The sequence below is a fragment of the Carcharhinus amblyrhynchos genome, chromosome 7 (genome assembly GCF_965287045.1).
Source record: "Carcharhinus amblyrhynchos chromosome 7, sCarAmb.v2.hapA, whole genome shotgun sequence".
In the NCBI taxonomy this organism is placed as follows: Eukaryota; Metazoa; Chordata; class Chondrichthyes; order Carcharhiniformes; family Carcharhinidae; genus Carcharhinus; species Carcharhinus amblyrhynchos.
This window is the reverse complement of record NC_137330.1, coordinates 118,622,358-118,645,411: the sequence shown is the minus strand read 5'-3', so window position 1 is coordinate 118,645,411 and position 23,054 is coordinate 118,622,358. Positions and strand designations below refer to the sequence as shown.

Here is a 23,054-nt window from a genome sequence, read left to right as displayed (position 1 = left end):
AGCAAGAACAAACATGAGATGAAGCATTCTGTTAAACTAGCAATGTTCTGTGTTGTTACACATTTTACTGCAAATTAGAAAAATGATTCAGATCCTTCACACCACTTAATCTCAATTATATCACTATGGATAAGAGTTGCACTGAGCTCAAGTACCTCTTTGTAACCAGGTAAGCAGAGGGCTGCTCTTTTATTATGCAGTGTTTCAATAAACAGGGAAACACCTACCTACAAAACAGTGACATGAGCTATAAATGTATTAAGGAATGCAGAAGGTGTCTAGAAGACTTTGCCTTGAATCGTGGCAAAGCAAATAAGCTCAAACATTTAAAGGTAAATTTGAATAAACAGTTTAAGAAGATAAAGATTCAGGGCTAATTAGGAGAGGTTGTTTGAGAAAACAGCCAAGATATAGACCATGGATAATTTGCTTCATTTAGTGCTGTAAACTATACACCCCAAGTTCTGACCAGCATACTACACAGGGCACAAATAAATTTATTTTAAAAAGCAGATCTAATTCTGCTCTGAGTTAATGGAAATCTTTACAAAGCTGTGCTGGAGCCTCTACCATACAGCAGCAGGAATTAATGCTCTGTCATATCAAACTAGAGAAAGAGGCAACCATATGATATTGTACTACTGTCAGTGACCATTAACCTGTTCCTGGATTGTGGAACTAAAAATCATAAAAATATTCAATAGTACACAAAGCATCAGGGTATCGGTCTCCAGCAGGTGCTCAATCCTGACTCTGGAGCTCGGAAGCTAGTGTGCCACCAATTAAACATTTTCAGCAATAGTCCTGAAACAGAGACCCTGAAACAAGACAAATAGCGACAGTAAGGTGCAGTTACAGGTGAAAAAGTAACTTACTGTAACCTTTGGTGGGGATGAAGTGCTTTCCCGTTGTCCATTTGTTTCAACAGCACCATCCACTTCACTACGATCAATCTGAAGGTGAGATAAACATCCATGAAAAATCTTACTCTATATGCCACTGTGCCAATCAAATCCATCGGTAGCATACCTGCATCTATCATGCTACACGAACATTCTTTGATCCCTAAAGATCATTCAACCAAACCTCCAGGAATATTCAGGTATCTTCAGCAAAACTGGAGTCAACCAGAATCAAGGGGATGGGAAGCAGGGGGAAAACTCTCCACTGATTGGAGTTGTATTGAACACAATGGAAGATGGTTATGGTTGTTGAAGGTCAGTCACCTAGATTCCAGTACATTACTGCAGGTGTTACTCAGGGTAGTGTCTTAGGCCCAAGTATCTTCAACTTCATCAATGACCTTTCTTCTATCATAAGGTCAGAAGTGGGGATGTTTGCTAATTATTGTGCGACGTTCACTATTCATTACTCTTCAGAAACTGAAGCGGTCCATGTCCAAATGCAGCAAAACCTGAACAATATCCAGGCTTAGGCTGACAAGTGGAAAGTAAAATTCATTCCACACAAGTGCCAGGCAATGACCCTCTCAACAACAGGGAATCTAATGACGATGGAATAGTCTGCCTCAAAGGTGTGAATGGAGATAAACACAAATTACCAGCAAACAACGCCTCTATTTTCTCAGAAGACGAAGAAAATTTGGCATGTCAACTATGACAGATGTACCATAGAAAGCATTCTTTCTGGTTGTATCACAGCTTGGAATGGCTCTTGCTCTGCCCAAGATAGCAAGAAACTACAAAGGATCGTGAATGTAGCCCAATCCATCACACAAACCAGCTTCCCATCCATTGACTGTCTACACTTCTCACTGCCTCAGAAAAGCAGCCAGCGTAAGGACCCACGCACCCTGGACACTCTCTCTTCCACCTTCTTCTGTCGGGAGAAAGATACAAAAGTCTGAGATCATGTACCAACTGACTCAACTTCTTCCCTGCTGCTGCCGCCATTAGACTTTTGAATGGACCTACCTTGCATTAAGTTTTCTTTCTCTACATCCTAGCTATGACTGTAACACTACATTCTACACTCTCTCGTTTGCTACTCTATGAACAGTATGTTTTGTCTGCATAGCACGCAAGAAACAATACTTCTCATTGTATACTAATATATGTGATAATAATTAATCAAATCATCTTAGCGATTTACTTCTAATCTTGTGACTGCCAAGGTCATCCATGAAGTACTTGGAAGATGTTTGACCTGAGAATGTAAGAGTTCCTCAAGGAGACAATGAAATGCTGGACTGTGGTGACAACTGGTCTTCAACAAATATCTTCATTTGTGTCAGGTATGACTCCAGCCAGGGGAGTGCTTTGCCTTTTTCCTAATTATTTTAGTTGTGTTAGGACTTCTTGTTGTTATTATTGATTGACTAGCACTTTAAAGACGAGGGCAACTTCTCTCAACTCTCTCCTGGCGCTCAGCATAATCTGATGCTGAGACACGGCTACAAACAGTGTTCTGTACCAGAGTCATTCTGATGGAAGTTGCGTTCAGTCGCCGAGTAAGTTATTGGGGAATCTGTTGCTTGATGACTCCTGCCATTACTTTATGATGATTCAAAGAACAAAGAAAATTACAGCACAGGAACAGGCCCTTCGGCCCTCCAAGACTGCACCAACCATGCTACCCGACTGAACTAAAACCCTCTACTCTTCCGGGGGCCATATCCCTCTATTCCCATCCTATTCATGTATTTGTCAAGACACCCCTTAAAAGTCACTACCGTGGTAGTGTAGCATGGCACGATAGCACAGTGGTTAGCACTGCTGCTTCACAGCTCCAGGGGCCTGGGTTCAATTCCCAGCTTGAGTGACTGTCTGTGTGGAGTTTGCACATTCTCCTTGTGTCTGCAGTTTTCTCCTGTTTCCTCCCACAGTCCAAAGAATGTGTGGGTTAGGTTGATTGGCCATGCTAAAAATTGCCCCTTAGTATCCTGAGATGCGTAGGTTAGAGGATTAGTGGGTAAAATATGTAGGGATATGGGGATAGGGCCTGGATGGGATTATGGTTGGTGCAGACTCAATGGGCTGAATGGCCTCTTTCTGTACTGTAGGGTTTCTATGATTTCTATGTATCCGCCTCCACTACCTCCCCCAGCAATGAGTTTCAGGGACCCATTACTCTAAAAAAAAAATCTGCCTCGGGACATCTCCTTTAAACCTGTGCCCCCGAGTAATTGACTCTTCCACCTTGAAAATGCTTCTGATTATCCACTCTGTCCATGCCTCTCATAATCTTGTAGGCTTCTATCAGGTCTCCCCTCAACCTGTCATTCCAGTGAGAACAAAAAGTTTTTCCAACCTCTCCTCGTAGCTAATGCCCTCCATATCAGGCAACATTCTGGGAAATCTTATCTGTACCCTCTCCAAAGCCTCCACATCCTTCTGTAGCATGACGACCAGAATTGAGGTGCGGCCTAACTAAGGTTCTATGAAGCTGCAACATGACTTGCCAATTTTTAAACTCAACATCCTGGCTGATGAAGGCAAGCAACCATATGCCTTCTTGACTATCTTCTCCACCTGCATTGCAACTTTCAGTGACCTATGTACCTATACCCAGATCCCTTTGCCTATCAATACTCCCAAAGGTTGTGCCATTTACTGTACATTTCCTATCTGTATTAGGCCTTCCAAAATGCATTACCTCACACTTGTCCAGATTAAACTCCATCTGCCATCTCTCTGCCCAAGTCTCCAACTGATCTATATCCTGCTGTATCTTCTGATGGTCCTCATTGCTATTGTAAATCCACTAACCTTTGTGTCATCCACAAACTTAATAATCAAACCAGTTACATTTTCCTCCAGGTCATTTATATAATTACAAACAGCAAAGGTCCCAGCACTGAGCCCCCTGAGGAACACCACTTGTCACAGCCCTCCATTTAGAAACGCACCCTTCCACTGCTATCCTCTGTCTTCTTTGACCGAGCCACTTTTGTATCCACCTTGCCAGCTCACCTCTGATCCCATGCAACTTCACCTTCTGCACCAGTCATGATGGATCTTGGCAAAGGCCTCACTGAAGTCCATGTGGACATCATCCACTGCCCTACCCTCAATCACCTTCGTCACTTCCTCGAAAAACTCAATCAAGTTTGTGAGTAATGATCTCCCCTTCACAAAACCATGTTGCCTCTCATTAATACGTCCATTTATTTCCAAATGGGAATAAACCCTATCTTGAAGAATCTTCTCCAATAATTTCCCTGCCACTGATGTAAGGCTCACCGTCCTGTAATTACCTGGATTATTCTTGCTACCCTTCTTAAACAAAGGAACATTGACTATTCTCCAGTCCTCTGGGACCTCCCCTGTAGCCAGTAAGGATACAAAGATTTATCTCAAGGCCCCAGCAATTTCCTCCTTGTCTCTCTCAGTATTCAGGGGTATATCCCATCAGGCCCTGGAGACTTGTCTACGTTTACATAAGAAATAGGAGCTGGAGTAGGCCATCTAACCCTTCGAGCCTGCCCCGCCATTCAATAAGATCATGGCTGATCTGTCGTGGCTCAGTTCCACTTTCCCGCCCTCTCCCCATAACCCTTAATCCCCTCTCTTATCAAAAACCCATCAACCCGCGTCTTAAAAATATTTAGCGAGGCAGCCTCCACCACTTCAACGGGCAGAGAATTCCAGAGATTCACCACCCTTTGAGTGAAGAAGTTCCTCCTCAACTCTGTTCTAAACCGCCCCCCCTTTATCTTGAGGCTGTGCCCCCTAGTCTTACTTCCCGTCTTTTTTGAGCGGGAAGAGTCTCTCCACCTCTATCCTATCCATCCCATTCATCATCTTATACGTCTCAATGAGATCTCCCCTCATTCTTCTGAACTCTAACGAGTACAAGCCTAGTTTATTCAGCCTCTCCTCGTAGCTCAACCCCCTCAACTCCGGTATCAGCCTAGTAAACCAACACCTCCTTTTTGATCTCAACATGACTCAAGCTATCTACCCATTCTTTCCCAGACTCATCATCCATCAAGTCCTTCTCTTTGGTGAATACTGACGCAAAGTACTCATTTAATACCTCACCCATTCCTCTAGCTCCACGCATAGATACCCTTTGTCCTTGAGTGGGCCAACCCTCTCCCTGGCTACCCTCTTGCTGTTTACGTATGTATAAAAAGCCTTGGGATTTTCCTTAATCCTGCTGGCCAATGCTTTTTCACGACCCCTTTTAGCCCTCCTTACCCTTTGCTCAAGTTTCTTTCTACTTTCCTTGTATTCCACACTTGCTTTGTGTGATCCCAGGCTCCTACCTTTGACAAATGCTTTCTTTTCCGCTTTGACTATGCTCACAATATCAAGGTTCCCAAAACTTGCCATACTTATCCTTCATCCTTACAGGAATGTGGCAGTCCTATTTCCCCATCAACTTACACTTGAAAACCTCCCACATGCCAGATGTTGATTTGCCTTCAAACATCTGCCCCCAATCTACATTCTTCAGTTCCGAGCTTGTATTGCTGTAATTAGCCTTCCCCCAATTTAGCATCTTAACTTGAGGACTACATTTATCTTTATCCAGATTCAGAGAAGTTTGATAGGGCAGGAATTAGTTGGATTGGATTTTTTTTTAAAAACCTGTGTTTGAATCTACCCAGGTCTGGTGAGATCATAATCTCTCTGGTTGACAGTGTGGGTTCAAAGTGAAATGAAATTAATTTGGTGTCGTTTCATTCTAGCTTCTAGAAATGGTGTCTAGTGCATGAAATGGAAACATCACACTGATGCACGAGGAAGCACTCTGAAGGCTGGAATCGAGGCATGCTGCTGTGGTAGCTTAGGAATTTGCCCCTCCCTCAAATTTATGAGTGTTTCCAGTTCTTTTTGTCCTTGTGCTGTGAGCTACATATATTGGAATGCTCAAGGACAAATTCCCATAGTTTGTATGCATCGCAAGTTCCATCAATGCATTTATCCATCAGTGTGTCAAGTGCTAAAACCAGTCCTTTCTATACTTCTGAGCCCAAAAATTCAAAGACAGCAAAGCAGTGAATAGAACATTGAAGTGCCTAGTATTTGCAAATTGTATTGCCAGTGCTTGAAAGCTCATGTAATTTAGTCACCTTATTCAAACCCAAGTTGTCGAAAGTGATATTCCCCCACCTATAGAAGCGTGAAATGAAATGATAAGTAAAAGGCCCAGCATGCAAATTGAGTTATCAAGGTTTTCAATTTGATTATTATGGATCATGATCTTCAAGAATGATTGAGATAAATTAGTCAAAGTTAATTCCCAAACACCACGTGGTGAAAATTACCAGTGTCCTGTAACAGGATTCGTCCTCCGTACTTATAGTATCTGCCGAGATGGAGGGTTGCTGAAAATCAACATTTTCAACCGTTACATTATCTACAAGTGGAAATAAAAACCTGGCAAGGATCATCTTACCAATACTGGAACCAGGAGAATTAATTCCTCCTCTTCTAAAGATGGTGTTACCTGACCCCAGTACTCTTCTACGATTAATCCCAAAAAACTGCCAAGGTTCATCTTACCAATATCAGAACTAGGAGACTTTAAGTACATGGTGTTAACTGATCTCAGTAATGGCTTACAAATGATCTCCGTGGGCCTGGGCTGGAAGGCAGGGACAAGGCAGTACAACAAAATATATATACACAAGTCAATATTCTTACTCTAATCACCATTCGGTGGCTCTGCTGCTGAAAGGCAGGCAGATTTCACAGAGAGACAATAAAATGCCCTTTTGTTCGAATAGATAGTGCTGGCATTTCACTTGCCAAGTTCATATGTACTGAGTGGTCACTGGGGTGAAATAGCAGAGAGTTGTCAGAGCACATGGAATTTTACACCAATAAGAAACAATTCTTTCGGCTGTGGGAGGGAAGGGAAGAAAGATTGGGATAGAGGGAGATAAAAAATTGGTAAAGAAAGTAAAAGCCCAGGGAAAATATAAACTACAACTTGTACACAGCAAGGTTAGTGTGAGATAGAACACAAGTTCAAAAGGCGATGCTTGGAGGGGTTGGGTTGGGGGCATTTCTGCAGCAACAAATACCAGGTTCGCATTCTGGAAGGTTCCAGGTTTGATTCTTGATCATTTAGCAGGTTTATATGGTGTAGAGTCAAACAGCATTATGATTGGCCTCATTGTCTTGACAGTTGGGAAGTTAGAGCAGCTATTGGGTGGTAATAAGGTTCAAATGTGAAACTTCTCATGATTAGATGGTCAAGAAATCCCAATAACTAGGATTGCAACAAGCAAGACCTCACACAGATATCTGTGGATTTGGCCATGGAGTTAACAATTTCAGTAAGAATTTCAGGAAAATGTTTTAAGAAATATTTAACAGGAGATCCAGCTTCCTGTGAGCCACTTTTCCCAATCCTTATGAAACGTTCTTCGATAGCAGCATTCTTGGGAGGCCTAGCAGGGCATTATTCACATACACAACCCTTCAACTAGGCAATAAGGCAAGAGGGATAAATAGTAGGGTGAAATAATAAAAAAAAATCACTACATCTCCTTCTGCATCATTCAATAACTCTTAATAATATACTATTTTACAATAACAAGCAGGCTGTATCATGGAATACAACTTGCGTTATTCTGCTCCTGAGATGGCTTTGCCTTTAAACACACAAAAAGGTGAATGCATACGAATCCTGAGCTGAATTTGGGACTGTATGTGAGGGACTTATGGAAATAAACGTACACACTTATACTCACATTTATGAGGTGCAAGAATGTTTTGAACAATTACAAGGGCCTGACCCAAAGGTTCATTAACAGCTACTGTATCTGAATTATCGTCTTTAGTCCATTTACAGGGGGTGAGCATTTATACAATGAACTTAAAAGTGACAGCCCAGGTCAACATCCTGACCATTCATCTATCATAAGGTTACCCAAGAGAATGCCAGAGTGTTTAGATAACAAAGATAGACTTACCTTATAGTTATGAGCACTGAGGTATTTGAAGTGGCCAAAGCAGACATGAGAAAGGCAGATAACGATAGTGACCACCAACACAACAAATGTAAACATGGACGTAGCAGCTAAGAAGCCTGTATACAAAAGATATTTATTTTGAAGATTGGTTAATGACAAAATTCTAAAGAACCTCCAACATCAACAATAACAAACAATACTTGCAATTATATAGTACCTTTAAAATTGAATCATCTCAAGGCACTTCACAAGAGTGTTCTTAGACAAGAATCATAGAATAGAATTGTTACAATACAGAAAGCGGCCTTTCAGCCTACTGAGGCTGAACTGGCCACAATACCACATAGGCCCTATTCCCATCACCCCAGATATTTAGCCTGCTAGTCCCCTGACACTAAGGGGCAATTTAGCATGGCCAATCAACCTAACCTGCATATCTCTGGAGGTTGGGTGGGTGGGGGGGGTGGTGGTGGAACTGAAGCACTGGAAGAAACCCACACAGACATGGGAAGAATGTGCAAGCTCCACTCAGACAATGACCCAAGTTGGGAATTGAAACCAGGTCCCTGGTGCTGAGGGGCAGCAGTGCTAACCACTGTGCCGCCCCAATACATCAACCAAGATAGTGCGGGGATAGATAATTCCATTTGGCTGGTGTGGAATCCAATTCATGACTTTAGCTTTATTAGCGCCACACTCTAACCAACCATGGCCATTCAAGAGGGAAGGAAATCAAAATACCCTTGTTTATAGACGGGTGGTGAAGAGAAATCAGGGCTGCTTAAATTAACCCCTTCTGTCCATAACACCAGTCAGAATTGTAACCACTAAACAACTGTTGTAATACAATAATTTAAATCTACTTCAGGTTAAAAAAGAATGGACAAAGGAAATGAGGGTATTGGGTGGGTTGGGTAATGGGAAAATCTGATGAAGGGTCATTAACCTGAAATGTTAATTCTTTCCTTGTCCACTGATGCTACCAGACCTAAATATTCCCAGTATATTTTTGTTTTTAATTTCAGATTTCCAATATTTGCAGTATTTTGTTTTTGAATATCTGTCTAGGATAGATGTTGGTTGGGGAAAAAATATTGGTCACAATGCCCTTCTTTGAAATATTGCCATAGGATCTTTTAAGTCCATCTGAAAGAGCCTCAGTTTAACGTCTCACTTAAAAGATGGTACCTCTAACAATGCAGCACTCACCAAGCACTGCACTGGAGTTCAGCTGAGACTGCGCTCAAGCGAAGGTAGACTTGAACTCGCAACCTTATGACTTGGAGGTAAGAGTGCTAACCACTGATGCTGATGACACAGAAATGGGCAGAAGGAACAACTGAAGATGCAGGAAATTAGAAGAAAATAAAACTGCCACATCTTACCAGTTCTTACAGTAGAGAAGAAAAGCAGACATAACAGGCACAGGATGGGAGCTGCCACCACCTGATTCACTGCTCCTGAGTGGATCTTCTTATCAAGTTTGGCAGGCAGATAGGCATAGTAAAGGTTGTAGCGATCCACCAAGTGCTTCAATAGCATGTACATTAAACCTAATGGAAGAGCAAATAAGAAAAATATCTATTACAAAAGCTATAAGAAATAAAACAAATTACGCAGACAGCAAAAATCAAATAACCTGATTTGAATTTTTCTTTCAGGTTTTGACAATGGGGAAAAAAAAGAGATTCAACACAAAGTTGGGGGTCAGAAAGAGAAAGCCAGCTATGAAAGTTGAAGGCAATGGTGAGGCACAAAGAGTAAAGGCAAGAATGAAAAAAATTGCAATTAACACTTTTCAATATCTCAACACAGCCCAAGTGTACAAGCATAGTCATTGAATTTCCAACTGGAAATTCAGCAATGAATCTGTGCACAGTTAAGTTGCCAAAAACACTTGGCAACGATCAGATAATTCCTGGCTTGGGTCACTGTGTGCAGTCTGCATGTCCTCCCCATGTTTGCATGGGATTTCTCCGAGTGCTCCAAAAGACGTGCTTATCAGGTGCACTGGCCATGCTAAATTCTCCCTCAGTGTACCCAAGCAGGTGCCGGAGTGCAGCAACTAAGGGATTATCACAGTAACTTCATTGCAGTGTTAATGTAAGCCTACTTGTGATGAATAAATAAACTTTACTTATTTATTTTAGTGATATTGGTTGAGGGATAAAATATTAGCCAAGGCTAGAGGGATAACTCCCCTGGTCTTCTTTGAAATAGTGCCATGAACCTATTACATACACCTGACAACAAAGGCAATGTTAAAGGTGTTCCATATAAATGCAACTTGTTGAATTGGCTTGTACAGCTGAAGGAAATTATAGATAACAAATCCAAACTGGAACACTGGAAAAAGCAATCAAGGTAAAGACATCTAGATGAAAAATCATCTAAAGGTGGCAGGACTTTTTGGAGCACATGGAGAATCTTCCATAGTCTGTGGCTGGACCAGCATTAACTGCCCCAAGAAAGTGGTGAAGGCTTTCATCAATTGTTGAAGTTTGTGATGTGGGTATATCCACAGTGCTGTTAGGAAGGGAGTTCCAGGATTTTGACCCAGCGACAGCAAAAGAGATCCAATATTGTTCCAAATTTGGATGGTGAGAGGTTGGGAGGGGAACTTGCTGGTGGTGCTCCCTTGTTTCTGCTGCCATTGTCCTTGGTAGAGTTTACAGGTTTTTGCTGAGTTGAATCGCCTGTATCAAATGAATTGTCAATAGCATGGGAACTATCTCACTGCCTTGCTCAATATTGGGCTGGATTTTAAGGGCATTGGTTTCAGATCTTTCACCCAAAAAATACTCCAGTACAAATGCTGGAACACTGTCAGGGCCCATAGCCTTTAATAGTATCCATAAGACATAGGAGAAGCAGAATTCAACCATTCAGCCCATCGAATCAGCTCCAGTGTCTTTAACTGTTGCTCGAGTGGAGTAAGTCGAAATTGGCTGGAGACGAGCGTCTGTAATGCTGGAGACCTCAGGAAGTGACCGGGGTGGATCATCCATCCAGCACTTCTGGCTGAAGATAGCTGCAAATGATTCCGCTTTATCTTTTGCACTGATGTGCTGGCTCCTCCATCATTGAGATTGGGAACATTTGTAAGGCCTCCTCCACTTTGTTTCATTATCCATCCACACTGAGTTGCTTTCACTTCAAGGCCAACCTTACTGGCTAAAGGTCACGTGATTTGGACCAATCAATAGCTAGTGTAGGGAATCCAAGGGGAGGAACTAGCTCAAAGCATACAGCGAATGTCGCAACGTTGTAAATAAAGGTTGTCTGTTCAATTTAAGCCTCTGGAGTAAATCTTCATGTCTGTCAGCAGGAGGAAGGACGATCAACAGTCTTCAGTGTCAAGAAATTCCACTGCTACTTACATGCAAGTCACTTCATCACGGTTTCTGACCACAAACTGCTTTTCAGCCCCTTCAAAGAGGGCCAAGCTATCCTTGCTTAACCTCAGCAAGAATTCAGTAATGAGCACTGTCTGCCTACAAACACACTTTTAGACACCGAGCTGAGGTACACGTATCAAGCAATAATGCCCTTAGCCGCTACCCTGTACCAACATAAATCATCCTGACTTTAAAGCTGTTAGACACATTACCAGTCTGTGTGAAGTAGAACAGGAACTGGATCAATTGAGATCTGCTTCTGTCTAAAGTGATCAGTTACTTACAAGATAGGTAAATGAGACCATTTCTGAAGAAATCAAACCCTTCCTTACTCGCAAAAGTAAATTGAGTTGTCAGTATGGCATCATATTCTGGAGAGCAGAAGTCCCTGTTCTAGACAGAGTGCTGCTCCTAACTGAATTAGGCAGCACTCATCCTGGCATCCAGAGGATGAAGATGCTCGTCAGGAGTTGTGGGGTAGACTGGAATTAATGCTGATTTCAAAAAGTTTGTCAAGCACTGTCAGTAGAGTGAACTGCAAGAAAAGTTGCCATCTACTGCTCCACTACCCCTTTGGGGATGGGTGTGGGTACAGATCCATATTGACTACGTTGGTCTATTTTTAGCCACAATGTTCTTTGCTTGTGATCAATGCACACCCTAAAATGAATGGAGAATTTTGACCTATGCCTCAAGCTACCATTGAAATGTTATGCCGATGTTTTACAACTCACGGATTACCCAAAGCCATTGCGTGGAACTATATTCACACTAAGAACATAAGAACTAGGAGCAGGAGTAGGCCATCTCGCCCCGAGCCTGCTCCGCCATTCAATAAGATCATGGCTGATCTTTTTGTGGACTCAGCTCCACTTACCCGCCCGCTCACCATAACCCTCAATTCCTCTACTGTTCAAAAATTTATCTATCGTTGCCTTAAAAACATTCAATGAGGTAGCCTCAACTGCTTCACTAGGCAGGAAATTCCACAGATTCACAACCCTTTGGGTGAAGAAGTTCCTCCTCAACTTAGTCCTAAATCTGCTCCCCCTTATTTTGAGGCTATGCCCCCTCGTTCTAGTTTCACCCCCAGTGGAAACAACTTCCCTGTTTCTACCTCATCTATTCCCTTCATAATCTAACATTTCTATAAGATCTCCCCTCATTCTTCTGAATTCCAATGAGTACAGCCCCAGTTTACTCACTCAGTCTCTCCTCATAAGCCAACCCTCTCAACTTCGAAATCAACCTACTGAATCTTCTCTGCACCCCCTCCACTGCCAATGTATCCTTTCTCAAGTGGGAACTAAACTGTACACGGTACTGCAGCATTTAAAAACTTCACCAGTCGCAACAGTATTACATACATTTGAACTGTGCCTTGCCACGCAACTTCACACAAACTAACTGACAGCCAGACTTCAATCCTAAAGAAAACATTAGAAGGAACCTTGGATACCGAAGTCTCACAGGTCCACATGCAACAGAGAGAATTTCACCAGCAGAAAGGCCAATGAAATGTTGTCTCAGAATGAGACTGAGCCCCATGTTTCCTAATTTGCCAGTGAGAGTAGAGACCAAAGTAATCCGAAAGCAAGCCATGATTTGCACAGTACAGCACAGAAGTTTACGGTGGATGAAGCTGCTTATTCAAAAAACTTTAGTAGGTCAAGTTGGATCCCAGGAATGATCACCTGAGACCGGGTCCCTTTCACATTTAGAAGACTTGGGAGCGATGGATTGTTTGCAAACACATGGGCTACTTGAGGAATAGAGTTGTCCCAACATTCAGTGTAGCCACCAAGAAACATTTTTGAAGCCACAAGCACCAAAGTACATGGCTGATCTGTTACAGACACGACTGATGACTCCGCTGATGCAAATAGTAATGAAACGTCTGTGCCAAAAGAGGTATCCGTTATTACAATTCCTGTTAATACTGAACCTGTGGTAGCATCTCAAACTATAAAACTAAACTGCTCCACCAGTAAACCTCAAAGACCTGGTTTATAATTATTGGACCAATGGGTATAGTGTGTAATGAGAGATTGACAAAGCACAAATGTAATCGTTTCTCAAATTTTGATAACGCTTTCTATTCACCTTTATAAAGTAATTTGGTAAATAAGGATTGAAATAAAGAGTTAAAGTGGGAGGAATGTGGTGACTAACACTTTAAGACCAGCCTTATTGAGTACAGGCCACATGAACAACCAAACACCTAGTGCAGGGTATCTCTCCAGGGGGAACAGTTTTCCTAGTCAGAAAAAGTGTACAATGGATGAGCTTGAAGCACGCAGCAAATGAAACATATTTGTCCAACTTCTGAGAGTACATCTTTACAACCATTCATATCTGGATGTGACAGGACTAGAGTTTAGATCGGATCTGTTTGTTGTGGGATCACTTCGCTTTGTATCGCATGTTTCTCTCTGTTTGGCACTCAAATGGTCCTGTGTTGTTGCTTCACCAGACTGGTACGACATTTTTAGTATACCACGTGTACTGCTGGCACACCCTCCTGCACTTTACATTGAACCAGCATTAACAAAAATCATGCAAGACTTGTTCTTCATTTCTGCTTGGAAATATAGTTTCTCAAAGACTTCAATACACAAGAACAAATTTAAAAAATGTTTTCTGGTAGTCTAGACTCAAATAAATCGCATGAGAGCAACATAAAACATGTTAGTCAGGATCTTCAGGAGAGGAGGGGAAAAACCTGTTATAAAAAAGGTGCATCTCGCAGTGTGGAGCTATTCCAATTAATCACCCAGTCAGCCCACGTGATTGTTGGATACAGCTACTCTGACATCTCTTGCATAGTTACATGAAAATGGAAGTCAAGATATGGATTAGTTATGTCTAATAGAATGATGGAATAGGCTCAAGAAATTGAATAGCCTACTCCTGTTTCTATAACAGATCACTTAAATCAGGGCTCTGTCTATTCATTAAGGCAATTACACATGACTTCAATATAGAGGCTAGAAATTGGCTACAGAATGTGAAAATAGATTGAATCATAGAATGCTGCAGTGCAGAAGGAGGCCATTCAGCCCATCAAGTTTGTACCAACCACAATCCCTATCCCTATAACCACATGCATTTAACCTACCTAATCCCTCTAACACTAAGGAACAATTTAGCATGGCCAATCAACCTAACCTGCATATCTTTGGACTGTGGGGGGGGAAAACAGAAGCACCTGGAGGAAACCCACACGGACAGGAGAAGAACTTGCAAACTTCACACAGATGGTGACCCAGGCCAGGAATTGAACCTGGGTCCCTGGCACTGTGAGACAACATTGCTAACCATTATGCTGCCATGCCACCTTTGAGCTTGGGTCTGGAACAGCATCCAAAATGCATCTGCATACGAACTCTGGGAAAGCTTGAATTACATGGATACGATCATGTCAAATTAATATAGCTAAACTAGGATAGTTTCCTGGCTTTCTCTTTTTGTTTATAGAAAGAAAAATATTCATTTGGTACATGAAAAACAGCACAATTTTAGAATTCATTCTAAGAAGTTTAAAAATATAGGTGTGCTAGCGTGCAAGGACAAAGCTTTTGGATGAAGTATTGGGCGGTTAAAAATCAGTAGTAACAAATTAAACCATCCCCCCTCGCAATACATCAGGCAGAGGTATCAACACACCAAGCCTAGTGACAACAAGGTCAAGTTACTCAAACAACATACTAAAGACATCAGGGATTGGATAGAGAGAGTTTGGAATGCAATGGAAGCAAGTGGAGAAGGAGGAATGTTCTGGGAATTAAGCTTCTGTCACCAAATCAAAATTGAACTGAAAGTTAAGCTGGCTAATTGGTGACTGACAGAAGAATCGTAATGGTTCAGTCTTGATGCACCTTAATTAAGGCATAATATGCCTCCAGATTTGTTCAAAGATTTCAAAAAAAGTAAATTAATTGTAATCAGAACACCAAAAGGATTATTAAAATAAAAGGGAACACGCTTTACACAAAGCTGAGTAGTGTCAAATTTCACCAAACCAGCCCTGGAATGATACAACAGTCCACATCACCGCTGTCTTTCATGTGTTTAAAAATTAAATGTGGGGAATTAACTGTTGGCCCTATCAGATTTATTTATTTATTACTCAGTCTTGGGATGTGGGCTTGCTGGCAAGGTCAGCATTTATTCCCTAACCTTAATTTCTCTGAGGTGTTGAGCTGTCTTCTTGAACCGCTGCAGTTCTGTGGTGTAGCAGTGCTGGTAGGAAGTGAGATCCAGGAGTTGGACCGAGTGACATTGAAGGAATGGCGATATATTTCTTTGCAGGCGAACTTGTCGATAGTGGCTCACATTTAGAACACCAGCATGTTGAAACACCTCAAAAATGATTCAGAAGTACTGGTTTCTGGCACAGAGCTGATGATGCTCAAAACCTTAGCTGCGGAGGTCCAGGTGCCCACCGGGAAGCCTGCGAAACAGCCTCCGCTGACATCTCCTGGCCTGTTGCGCTGCTAGAGCAACGCAGCACGCTGGTTAGGTGCATTGACCCGAACAGGTGCCAGGGTGTGGCGACTAGGGGGATTTCACAGCAACTTCATTGCAGTGTTAATGTAAGCTTTACTTGTGACTAATAAATAAACTTTACTTTAAATCACCCCCAACATTTCAGCGAGATTGGTTTGCTCACAATGTGAGCAATGCCTGGTTAGATTGTTGAGAAATCCTTGGAATTTGCTTTAGTTGCGCCTGCCATCTATGATGTGGTGTGTCTGACTATAATGCACTCGTTAATTCACATGCACCTCAAACTGACCCTCAGTGTTGGAGTATATTGTAAACAGTAAAGCTCATTTTTGATTCTTCAAAACCAGTGGAATCTTGTGGCTTTACTTACTGAAGTAAACGCCTTCAATCTCAAACTTTATCAGCTACAAACAAAACATTATTGGTCCTTAACTGGAGCTCCCCCCAGCCCGTTCCCCCATGTCTTGGGGTGTGGCAAGGATCATGACTGACCATAAAGAGAGTGTGAAACGAAGGTTCTGATGTGGAGATGCCAGCGTTGGACTTGGGTAAACACAGTAAGTAGTCTGACAACACCAGGTTGACGTCCAACCGATTTATTTGATAGTAAACTCAAGCTTTCGGGCGTTGGTGTTGTCAGACTTCTTACTAACGAAGGTTCCCCAGACAAATCCCTGGGAGAGTGTAATTGGTTTATGAGGGCGGATTTTGGAAACTGGGATTGTATTCTCTAGAGTTTAGAAGAATGAGTGAAACCTCATTGAAGGGTACAAAACTGTTCCAGGGCTTGACAGTAAAGTTAAAAAGTTTATTTATTAGTCAGTAGGCTTATATTAACACTGCAATGAAGTTACTGCCAAAATTACACAAAATGCAGTGGGCCATGGATTTGTGCTTTACATTGGAGGTATCCCCCTCAATCTTTACATATTTGATAGTTTGAAGGCAACATTTATTAGTATCACAAGTCAGTTTACATTAACACTGCAATGAAATTACTGTGAAAATCCCCTAGTCACCACACTCCGGCGCCTGTTCGGGTCAATGTACCTAGTATACCTGCCTGTTCAGGTATACTGAGGGAGAATTTAGCATGGCCAATGCACCTAACCAGCACATCTTTCAGATTGTGGGAGGAAACCAGAGCACCCTGAGGAAACCCAGGCAGACATTGGGCGAACATGCAAACTCCACACAGACAGTGACCCAAGCCAGGAATTGAACCAAGGTCCCTGGCACTGTGAAGCAGCAGTGCTAACCACTGTGCCACCGTGCTGCCCCAGCACAATATACTCTAACATTCAGGGTAAGTATGAGGTACATGTGACAGAATTAATGCAGAAAGGTTTATCCTGGCTGGAGGGTCTAGATGTGGAGATGCTGGCATTAGACTGGGGTAAACACAATAAGTCGTCTCACAACACCAGGTTAAAGTTCAACAGGTTTATTTGGTAGCAAACGCCACCAGCGTTCTGAAAGCTAGTGGCGTTACTACCAAATAAACCTGTTGAACTTTAACCTGGTGGCAAGACTTCTTACTCTGGAGGACCTAGAACCAGAGGACACACATCTCAGACAAGAGCGAAGCCTTTTAGAATCGAAATGAGGAGAAATATCTTCAGTCAGAGGGTGAGGAACCTTTGGAATTCTATTCTAGAGGGCCATAGAAGCTCAGTCATGGAGTATGTTCAAAGCAAAGGTAAACAGATTTCAAAACATTAACTCTATTCCCTCTTCAAAAATGCTGTCAGACCTGCTGAGATTTTCCAGCATTTTCTGCTTTTGCCCCCCCCCCCAGATTCCAGAATCCACAGTAATTTACCTTTATGTTATAGATAAATACAACATCAAGCTTTAAAACTCAAAGGGCTGGATGGCCTACTCCTGCTCCTATTTCTTATGTTCTTATAAGCAATAAAGAGATGGTGCAAGAAATGGCATGGAGGCTGAAGTCAGTCATGATCCAGTTAAATGGCACAGCAGGCTTAGGCTTGAGGGGCCAAATGGCCCACTCCTGCTCCTATGTACCTACGTTCCTACGTCTATTTAAGGATATAAATATTGGAAGCAGTGCAGGGAGGGTTCACTTGACTGATTCCTGGGATAATGTGGTTATCTTACGAGGAAACGGTGGACAGGCTGGGTCTGTATCCATTCGAGTTTAGAAGGATGAGGTGTGCTTTTATTGAAGCATACAAGATCCTGAGAGTACATGACAGGGTGGATGATGAAAGGACATTTCCCCTTTCCATGGAGACTAGGGGATACAGTTTAAAGCTAAGGGGTCACTCATTTTAAATGTAGATAGAGAAATCATTTCTGAGGGATGTTAGGTCTGTGCAATTCCCTTCTCCAGAGAATAGCTGAGACAGAGATTTTGACATTCTACCAGATAAGAGTGCTTTTGTTCCCACATTTTTCTCACGACCAGCCAGGAAGGTGCAGACTCCTTGGTGATGTTCTGGATCTTTCTCAAAAGTGGCCATGCTTCATAAATCAGCAAAGACAGGATGTCAGCAAAGGGGGCAAACATGGAGAGCATTACAACTGGACAGGATCCTCAGGTGGCTGTACATTTCACAGAAGGGGGTTCACTAAAAAGCAAACGGGTGAGGGAATGCTAGCCAGCAATCTGCTCCCTAGCTTAGGGGCAACGGAGATAAGTTTAGCATCTTGAGGGATGCCTTGGCTGGAGTCAGCTTCAACAGAAGGAAATTCTGGAACCTTCCTAGTCTTTATGACTCAGTACCAAGCTATGAGGTGCACATAACCACTAAGCCTTCGGGGGAGCTCACAAGTTAGCCATAGAACAAAACTCAATTATACAAGGATAACACTTTGCTAAGCAACTGCTGGTTAATCCTTTGCCCTCACCATAAAAAGCTTTTAATTAAAATGGATCATTAATGCACTGTAACCAATACATTCATTATGGTTCATTTTTCACTCAATCAAAGGGATGTTTGATTAGTTGTAAACCAATAACTGGAAAGTAATTTAGTTTAGTTAGACATGTAGAACGAATACCATGGAAAATACTAAGGGCCATTAAGTTCCGTCAAAATTAAATGTTTGCTGCAGTGATTGTAGACTGTTTAGTGTCCAGGAGAGGTCACTGTTGCTCCATGGGAAAATCACTGCAGACTGAGCTAAAAATGCTCAGGATCGCACAAGGGAAAGGGCTCTCAGGTACATTGCTATCTCTGCCTTAAGGAATAGCTGTTCTCCTTAGCTGAAGGGTCAGTTTCAAGAGGACACGAGTTAAAAGTGAGGGATGGGAGGTTTAGGGGGGATTTGAGCAAAGGTTTTTTTACTCAGAGGGTGGTGACGATCTGGAATGCGCTGCCTGGGAGGGTGGTGGAGGTGGGATGCCTCACATCCTTTAAAAAATACCTGGATGAGCACTTGGCACATCGTAACATTCAGGGCTACGGGCCAAGTGCTGGCAAGTGGGATTAGGTGGACAGGTCAGGGCATTTCGTGCATTAGTGCAGACTCAATGGGCCGAAGGGCCTCTTCTACACCGTAGTATTCTGTGATTCCTTGGTTACCTTTTTGTGTGATCTTATTCCACATAAGCACATATGGGAAATCTTTTAAATCTTTTCTGAAAACTTACTGAGACCTGGCATAACCCACCACCGAAGCAAGAAGTACTGCACCTGGGATAACCCACCCCTTGAGGGGGAACCAGGGTTACCATAGCCAAGTTAATAAAAATTCAATTATGGATGGACTACACAATTGAGATATGCCAATCCCTTTCCACATGCTAACAAATCAAATACTCACCAAATGGGACTATAATGGGACATGTGATACTGTAGGTCATGACGACAGTGAAGACACACATCATCCAGCCATAGGCAGCTCCAAACTGGAACTCGTATGCTTGATGCTAGAGAGAGGAGAGAGAAAGAGAGCACCCAATAGACAAGTCACAGAATCATTGAATCTTTACAGTGAGGGAGTCACTTGGCCCATCGAGTCTGCATTGGCTCTCTGAAAGTGCATCATACCTTGTTCCATTTCCCTGCTTGTTCCCCATATCCTTGCACATTCCTTCTTTTCAGATAGTAATCCACTTTCCTTTTGAAAATCTCGATGCCCCCACCATCCTCTCAGGACGTTTGTTCCAGACTCCAGCCACCCATTGGGTAAAAACAATTATTTCTCACATCACTAACTCCTCTTGATGCTCTTTAAGTGGGAAATTCCTCACTATCTACCCTGCCCAAACCCTTTAGGATCTTGAATACCTCCAAGTCCCCTCTTAGCCTTCTATGCTTCTAAAACTTCATTTCAACTCTCTTAAACTTCCCAACAATGTTTCAATTCAACCTCTTCAGATTTTTGAATGGACCTACCTCGCACTAAGTTGATATTTCCCTACACCCTAGCTATGACTGTAACACTACATTCTGTACCCTCTCATTTCCTTCTCTATGAATGGTATGCTTTGTCTGTATTGCACACAAGGAACAATACTTTTCACTGTATGCTAATACACAATAATAAATCAAACTCTAGAAGGTTTCCTATCATTGAAGTCAAACTGACTGGTATGTATTTGCCATCTTTATCCTTGGGCTGCTTTTTGAACAAGGGTGCAATGTTCACAATTCTTTAGTCCTTTGGCACAGCCTCTGTAAGCAGCACTGGAAGATTATCACTTGTGCTAAACGGCAAACGTCAGCTGGAATGTTTGCTAATTCTGAACTGAATCAGAACTGTGTGGAGGTTGCACATTCTCCTCGTGTCTGCGTGGGTTTCCTCCCACAGTCCAAAGATGTGCGGGTTAGGTTGATTGGCCATGCTAAAAATTTCCCCTAGTGTAGGTTAGAGGGATTAGCGGGTAAAACGTGTAGGAATATAGGGATAGGGTCTGGGTGGGATTGTGGTCAGTGCAGACTCGATGGACCGAAGGGCCTGTCTCTGCACTGTTGGGTTCTATGTTCTAGGAAGAGACTAACTTCATGGTGGGAGGAAGCTGGCAGATCAACAAAGCAGTAATTAATGTAAGGAGAGGCTTCTGTTTAATCATTACTCTATATACAACTTAATTTAGTTAGCTCATCATTGAGCTCTAACTCCTTCAAGGTAGTTCAGTAACAATACCAAAGATTATTCTATTCTTGTCTGGCCATGCTGAATTGCCCCCCTAGTGTCAGAGGGATTAGCAGGGTAAATACACAGGGTTACAGCGATAGGACTGGGTGGGATTGTTGTTGGTGCAGACTCGAGCTGAATTGCCTCTTTAAGGGCGACACAGTGGCACAGTGGTTAGCACTGCTGCCTCACAGCGCCAGGGACCCGGGTTCAATTCCACTGACTGTGCAGAGTTTGCACATTCTCCCAGTGTATGCTGGGTGGTTTCCCTCTGGATGCTCTGGTTTCTTCCCATAGTCCAAAGATGTGCAGGTTAGGTGGACTGGCCATGCTAATTTGATCCTAGTGTCAGGAGGATTAGCCGGGTAAATGTGCGTGGCGTTACAGGAATAGGCCCTGGGTGGGATTGTGATTAGCACAGACTCGATGGACTGAATGGTCTCCCTCTGTACTGTATGGATTTTAATGAATAAGAGAACAGGGTTATTTAACAAGGTACACATGGTCTTTTCACACCCAAAGCTTTGGCTCAGTTACAGCCTAGACCATCAGGATGGGGTTTGCTCCATCAGTTGGCTCCAAGAGTTCTGATGGGTTCAAATGACCCAACAGCACAAAGCAGCCCTCTAACATAGCAATCTGTCCCTCTGGAAGTGCACAAATAGGCTGGGGAATGCAAAATAATCACTTTGTTGCAAGAAAGGGGACTGCTTGTGTCTGCAGTAGACTGTTCCGATAGAATAAACACCGTTCTGCTATAAATAAAGAACAGTGCAGCAGAGGAACAGGCCCTTCGGCCCACCAAACCTGCACAAATCACACTGTCCTATCTAGACCAACGCCTGTATCCCTCGACGCCCCATCTGTTCATGTGTCTGTCGCTAACATATTTGCTTTAACCACCTCACTTGGCAGTGCATTCAAGGCCCCCACACCCTCTGTTAGTTAAAAACGTCTCCTGCACATCGCCACTGAACCTTTTCCCCCAAACTTGAATTTGTGCCCTGGGAAAAAGCTTCTAACTGTTCATTTTATCTAAGTCCCTGAATTTTTATTTTAATTTTTAAGTGACCTGGGATTGTTGGATACTAGCATTGGATATTTGAAATGGGAAGATACCAATTACTAATTTTAATACTCCTCAACAACTGTTAAGAAACTGTAGAAATTTTATAAAGTTCAAATGTTATAGTAGTTCTTTCAAATGGTGTTCTGTAATAAATTACAACAAAACACAGCGAATAAGACAGAAATCTCATGAACATTTCTAGTTCCTCTTTTCTGTGGCACAGGGAGCATGGTGGCACAGTGGTTAGTATTGCTGCCTCACGACACTAGGGACCCAGGTTCAATTGCAGCCCTTGGGTGACAGTGTGGAGTTTGCACATTCTCCCTGTGTCTGTGTGGGTTTCCTCTGGTTTCCTCCCACAGTCGTGCAGGTTAGAATAATTGGCCATGCTAAATTGCCCCTTGGTGTCCCAAGACATGTAGGTTAAAGGGATTAGCAGGATAGCGTGTGTGAGGTCATGGGGAAAGGGCAGGGGGTAGGCCTAGCTAAAGATGCTTTGCTGGAGAGTTGGTGCAGACTTGATGGGCCGAATGGCCCCCTTCTACACTGTAGGGATTCTGAGATATGTCTGAAGCTATAAGAGCTGTTAGCAAAAGTGGTTATCTTAATATACCAGTAGAGGAATTGTCAGACCAGGGAAAAACAAAGGTTAAAGCAATGGCATTCAAAGTGGTGTTCCCAAATTGTGTAGAAGGGTGGGATGGGATCTTGTGTGCATTTCTACACACAAAATCTTTTATTGTTCAGCATGTGAAAATGTGGAAAAAGATTAAAAATCAGTGGGTTTAAACAAGGCACAGTGATAAGGTGGGGGTGGATGGGAGAATGTAAAGGGAATTCCACCTCTATTTTACATATTTCATACCCAATCTAGATGTGCTCAATGTAAAATAAGTGGAAGTATTTCATTTCCAAACTATCAAACTTTATAAATGGAAAAAAGCTTCATTATACAGTTCAAGAACACTTTCTGAAGCAGCTGTGCAGCATCTATTCACTACCAAAATAACAGCAGCATTGGTGAGGATTATTTGAATCTGAAATCACTGAGCTTTCTATAGCATTATACCATGCACGT

At 42.5% G+C, this 23,054-nt stretch overlaps 1 protein-coding gene across 5 annotated transcripts in view; it reads right to left on the bottom strand.

Moving 5' to 3' along the window:
* Positions 1 to 23,054, bottom strand: part of LOC145345236 (mechanosensitive cation channel TMEM63B-like) — a 215,450-nt gene that overhangs the window by 11,748 nt on the left and 180,648 nt on the right. For 4 of the 5 annotated variants that reach the window (XM_080193015.1, XM_080193018.1, XM_080193016.1 and 1 more), the window contains 5 exons: positions 19,591 to 19,696; positions 9,277 to 9,444; positions 7,892 to 8,007; positions 6,236 to 6,295; positions 876 to 953 (listed from right to left, as the gene is read on the bottom strand). In XM_080193015.1, the coding sequence (XP_080049141.1) occupies positions 876 to 953; positions 6,236 to 6,295; positions 7,892 to 8,007; positions 9,277 to 9,444; positions 19,591 to 19,696 (528 nt within the window). The remainder of the gene's footprint in view (positions 1 to 875; positions 954 to 6,235; positions 6,296 to 7,891; positions 8,008 to 9,276; positions 9,445 to 19,590; positions 19,697 to 23,054) is intronic. The other variant, XM_080193019.1, reaches the window with a different exon arrangement.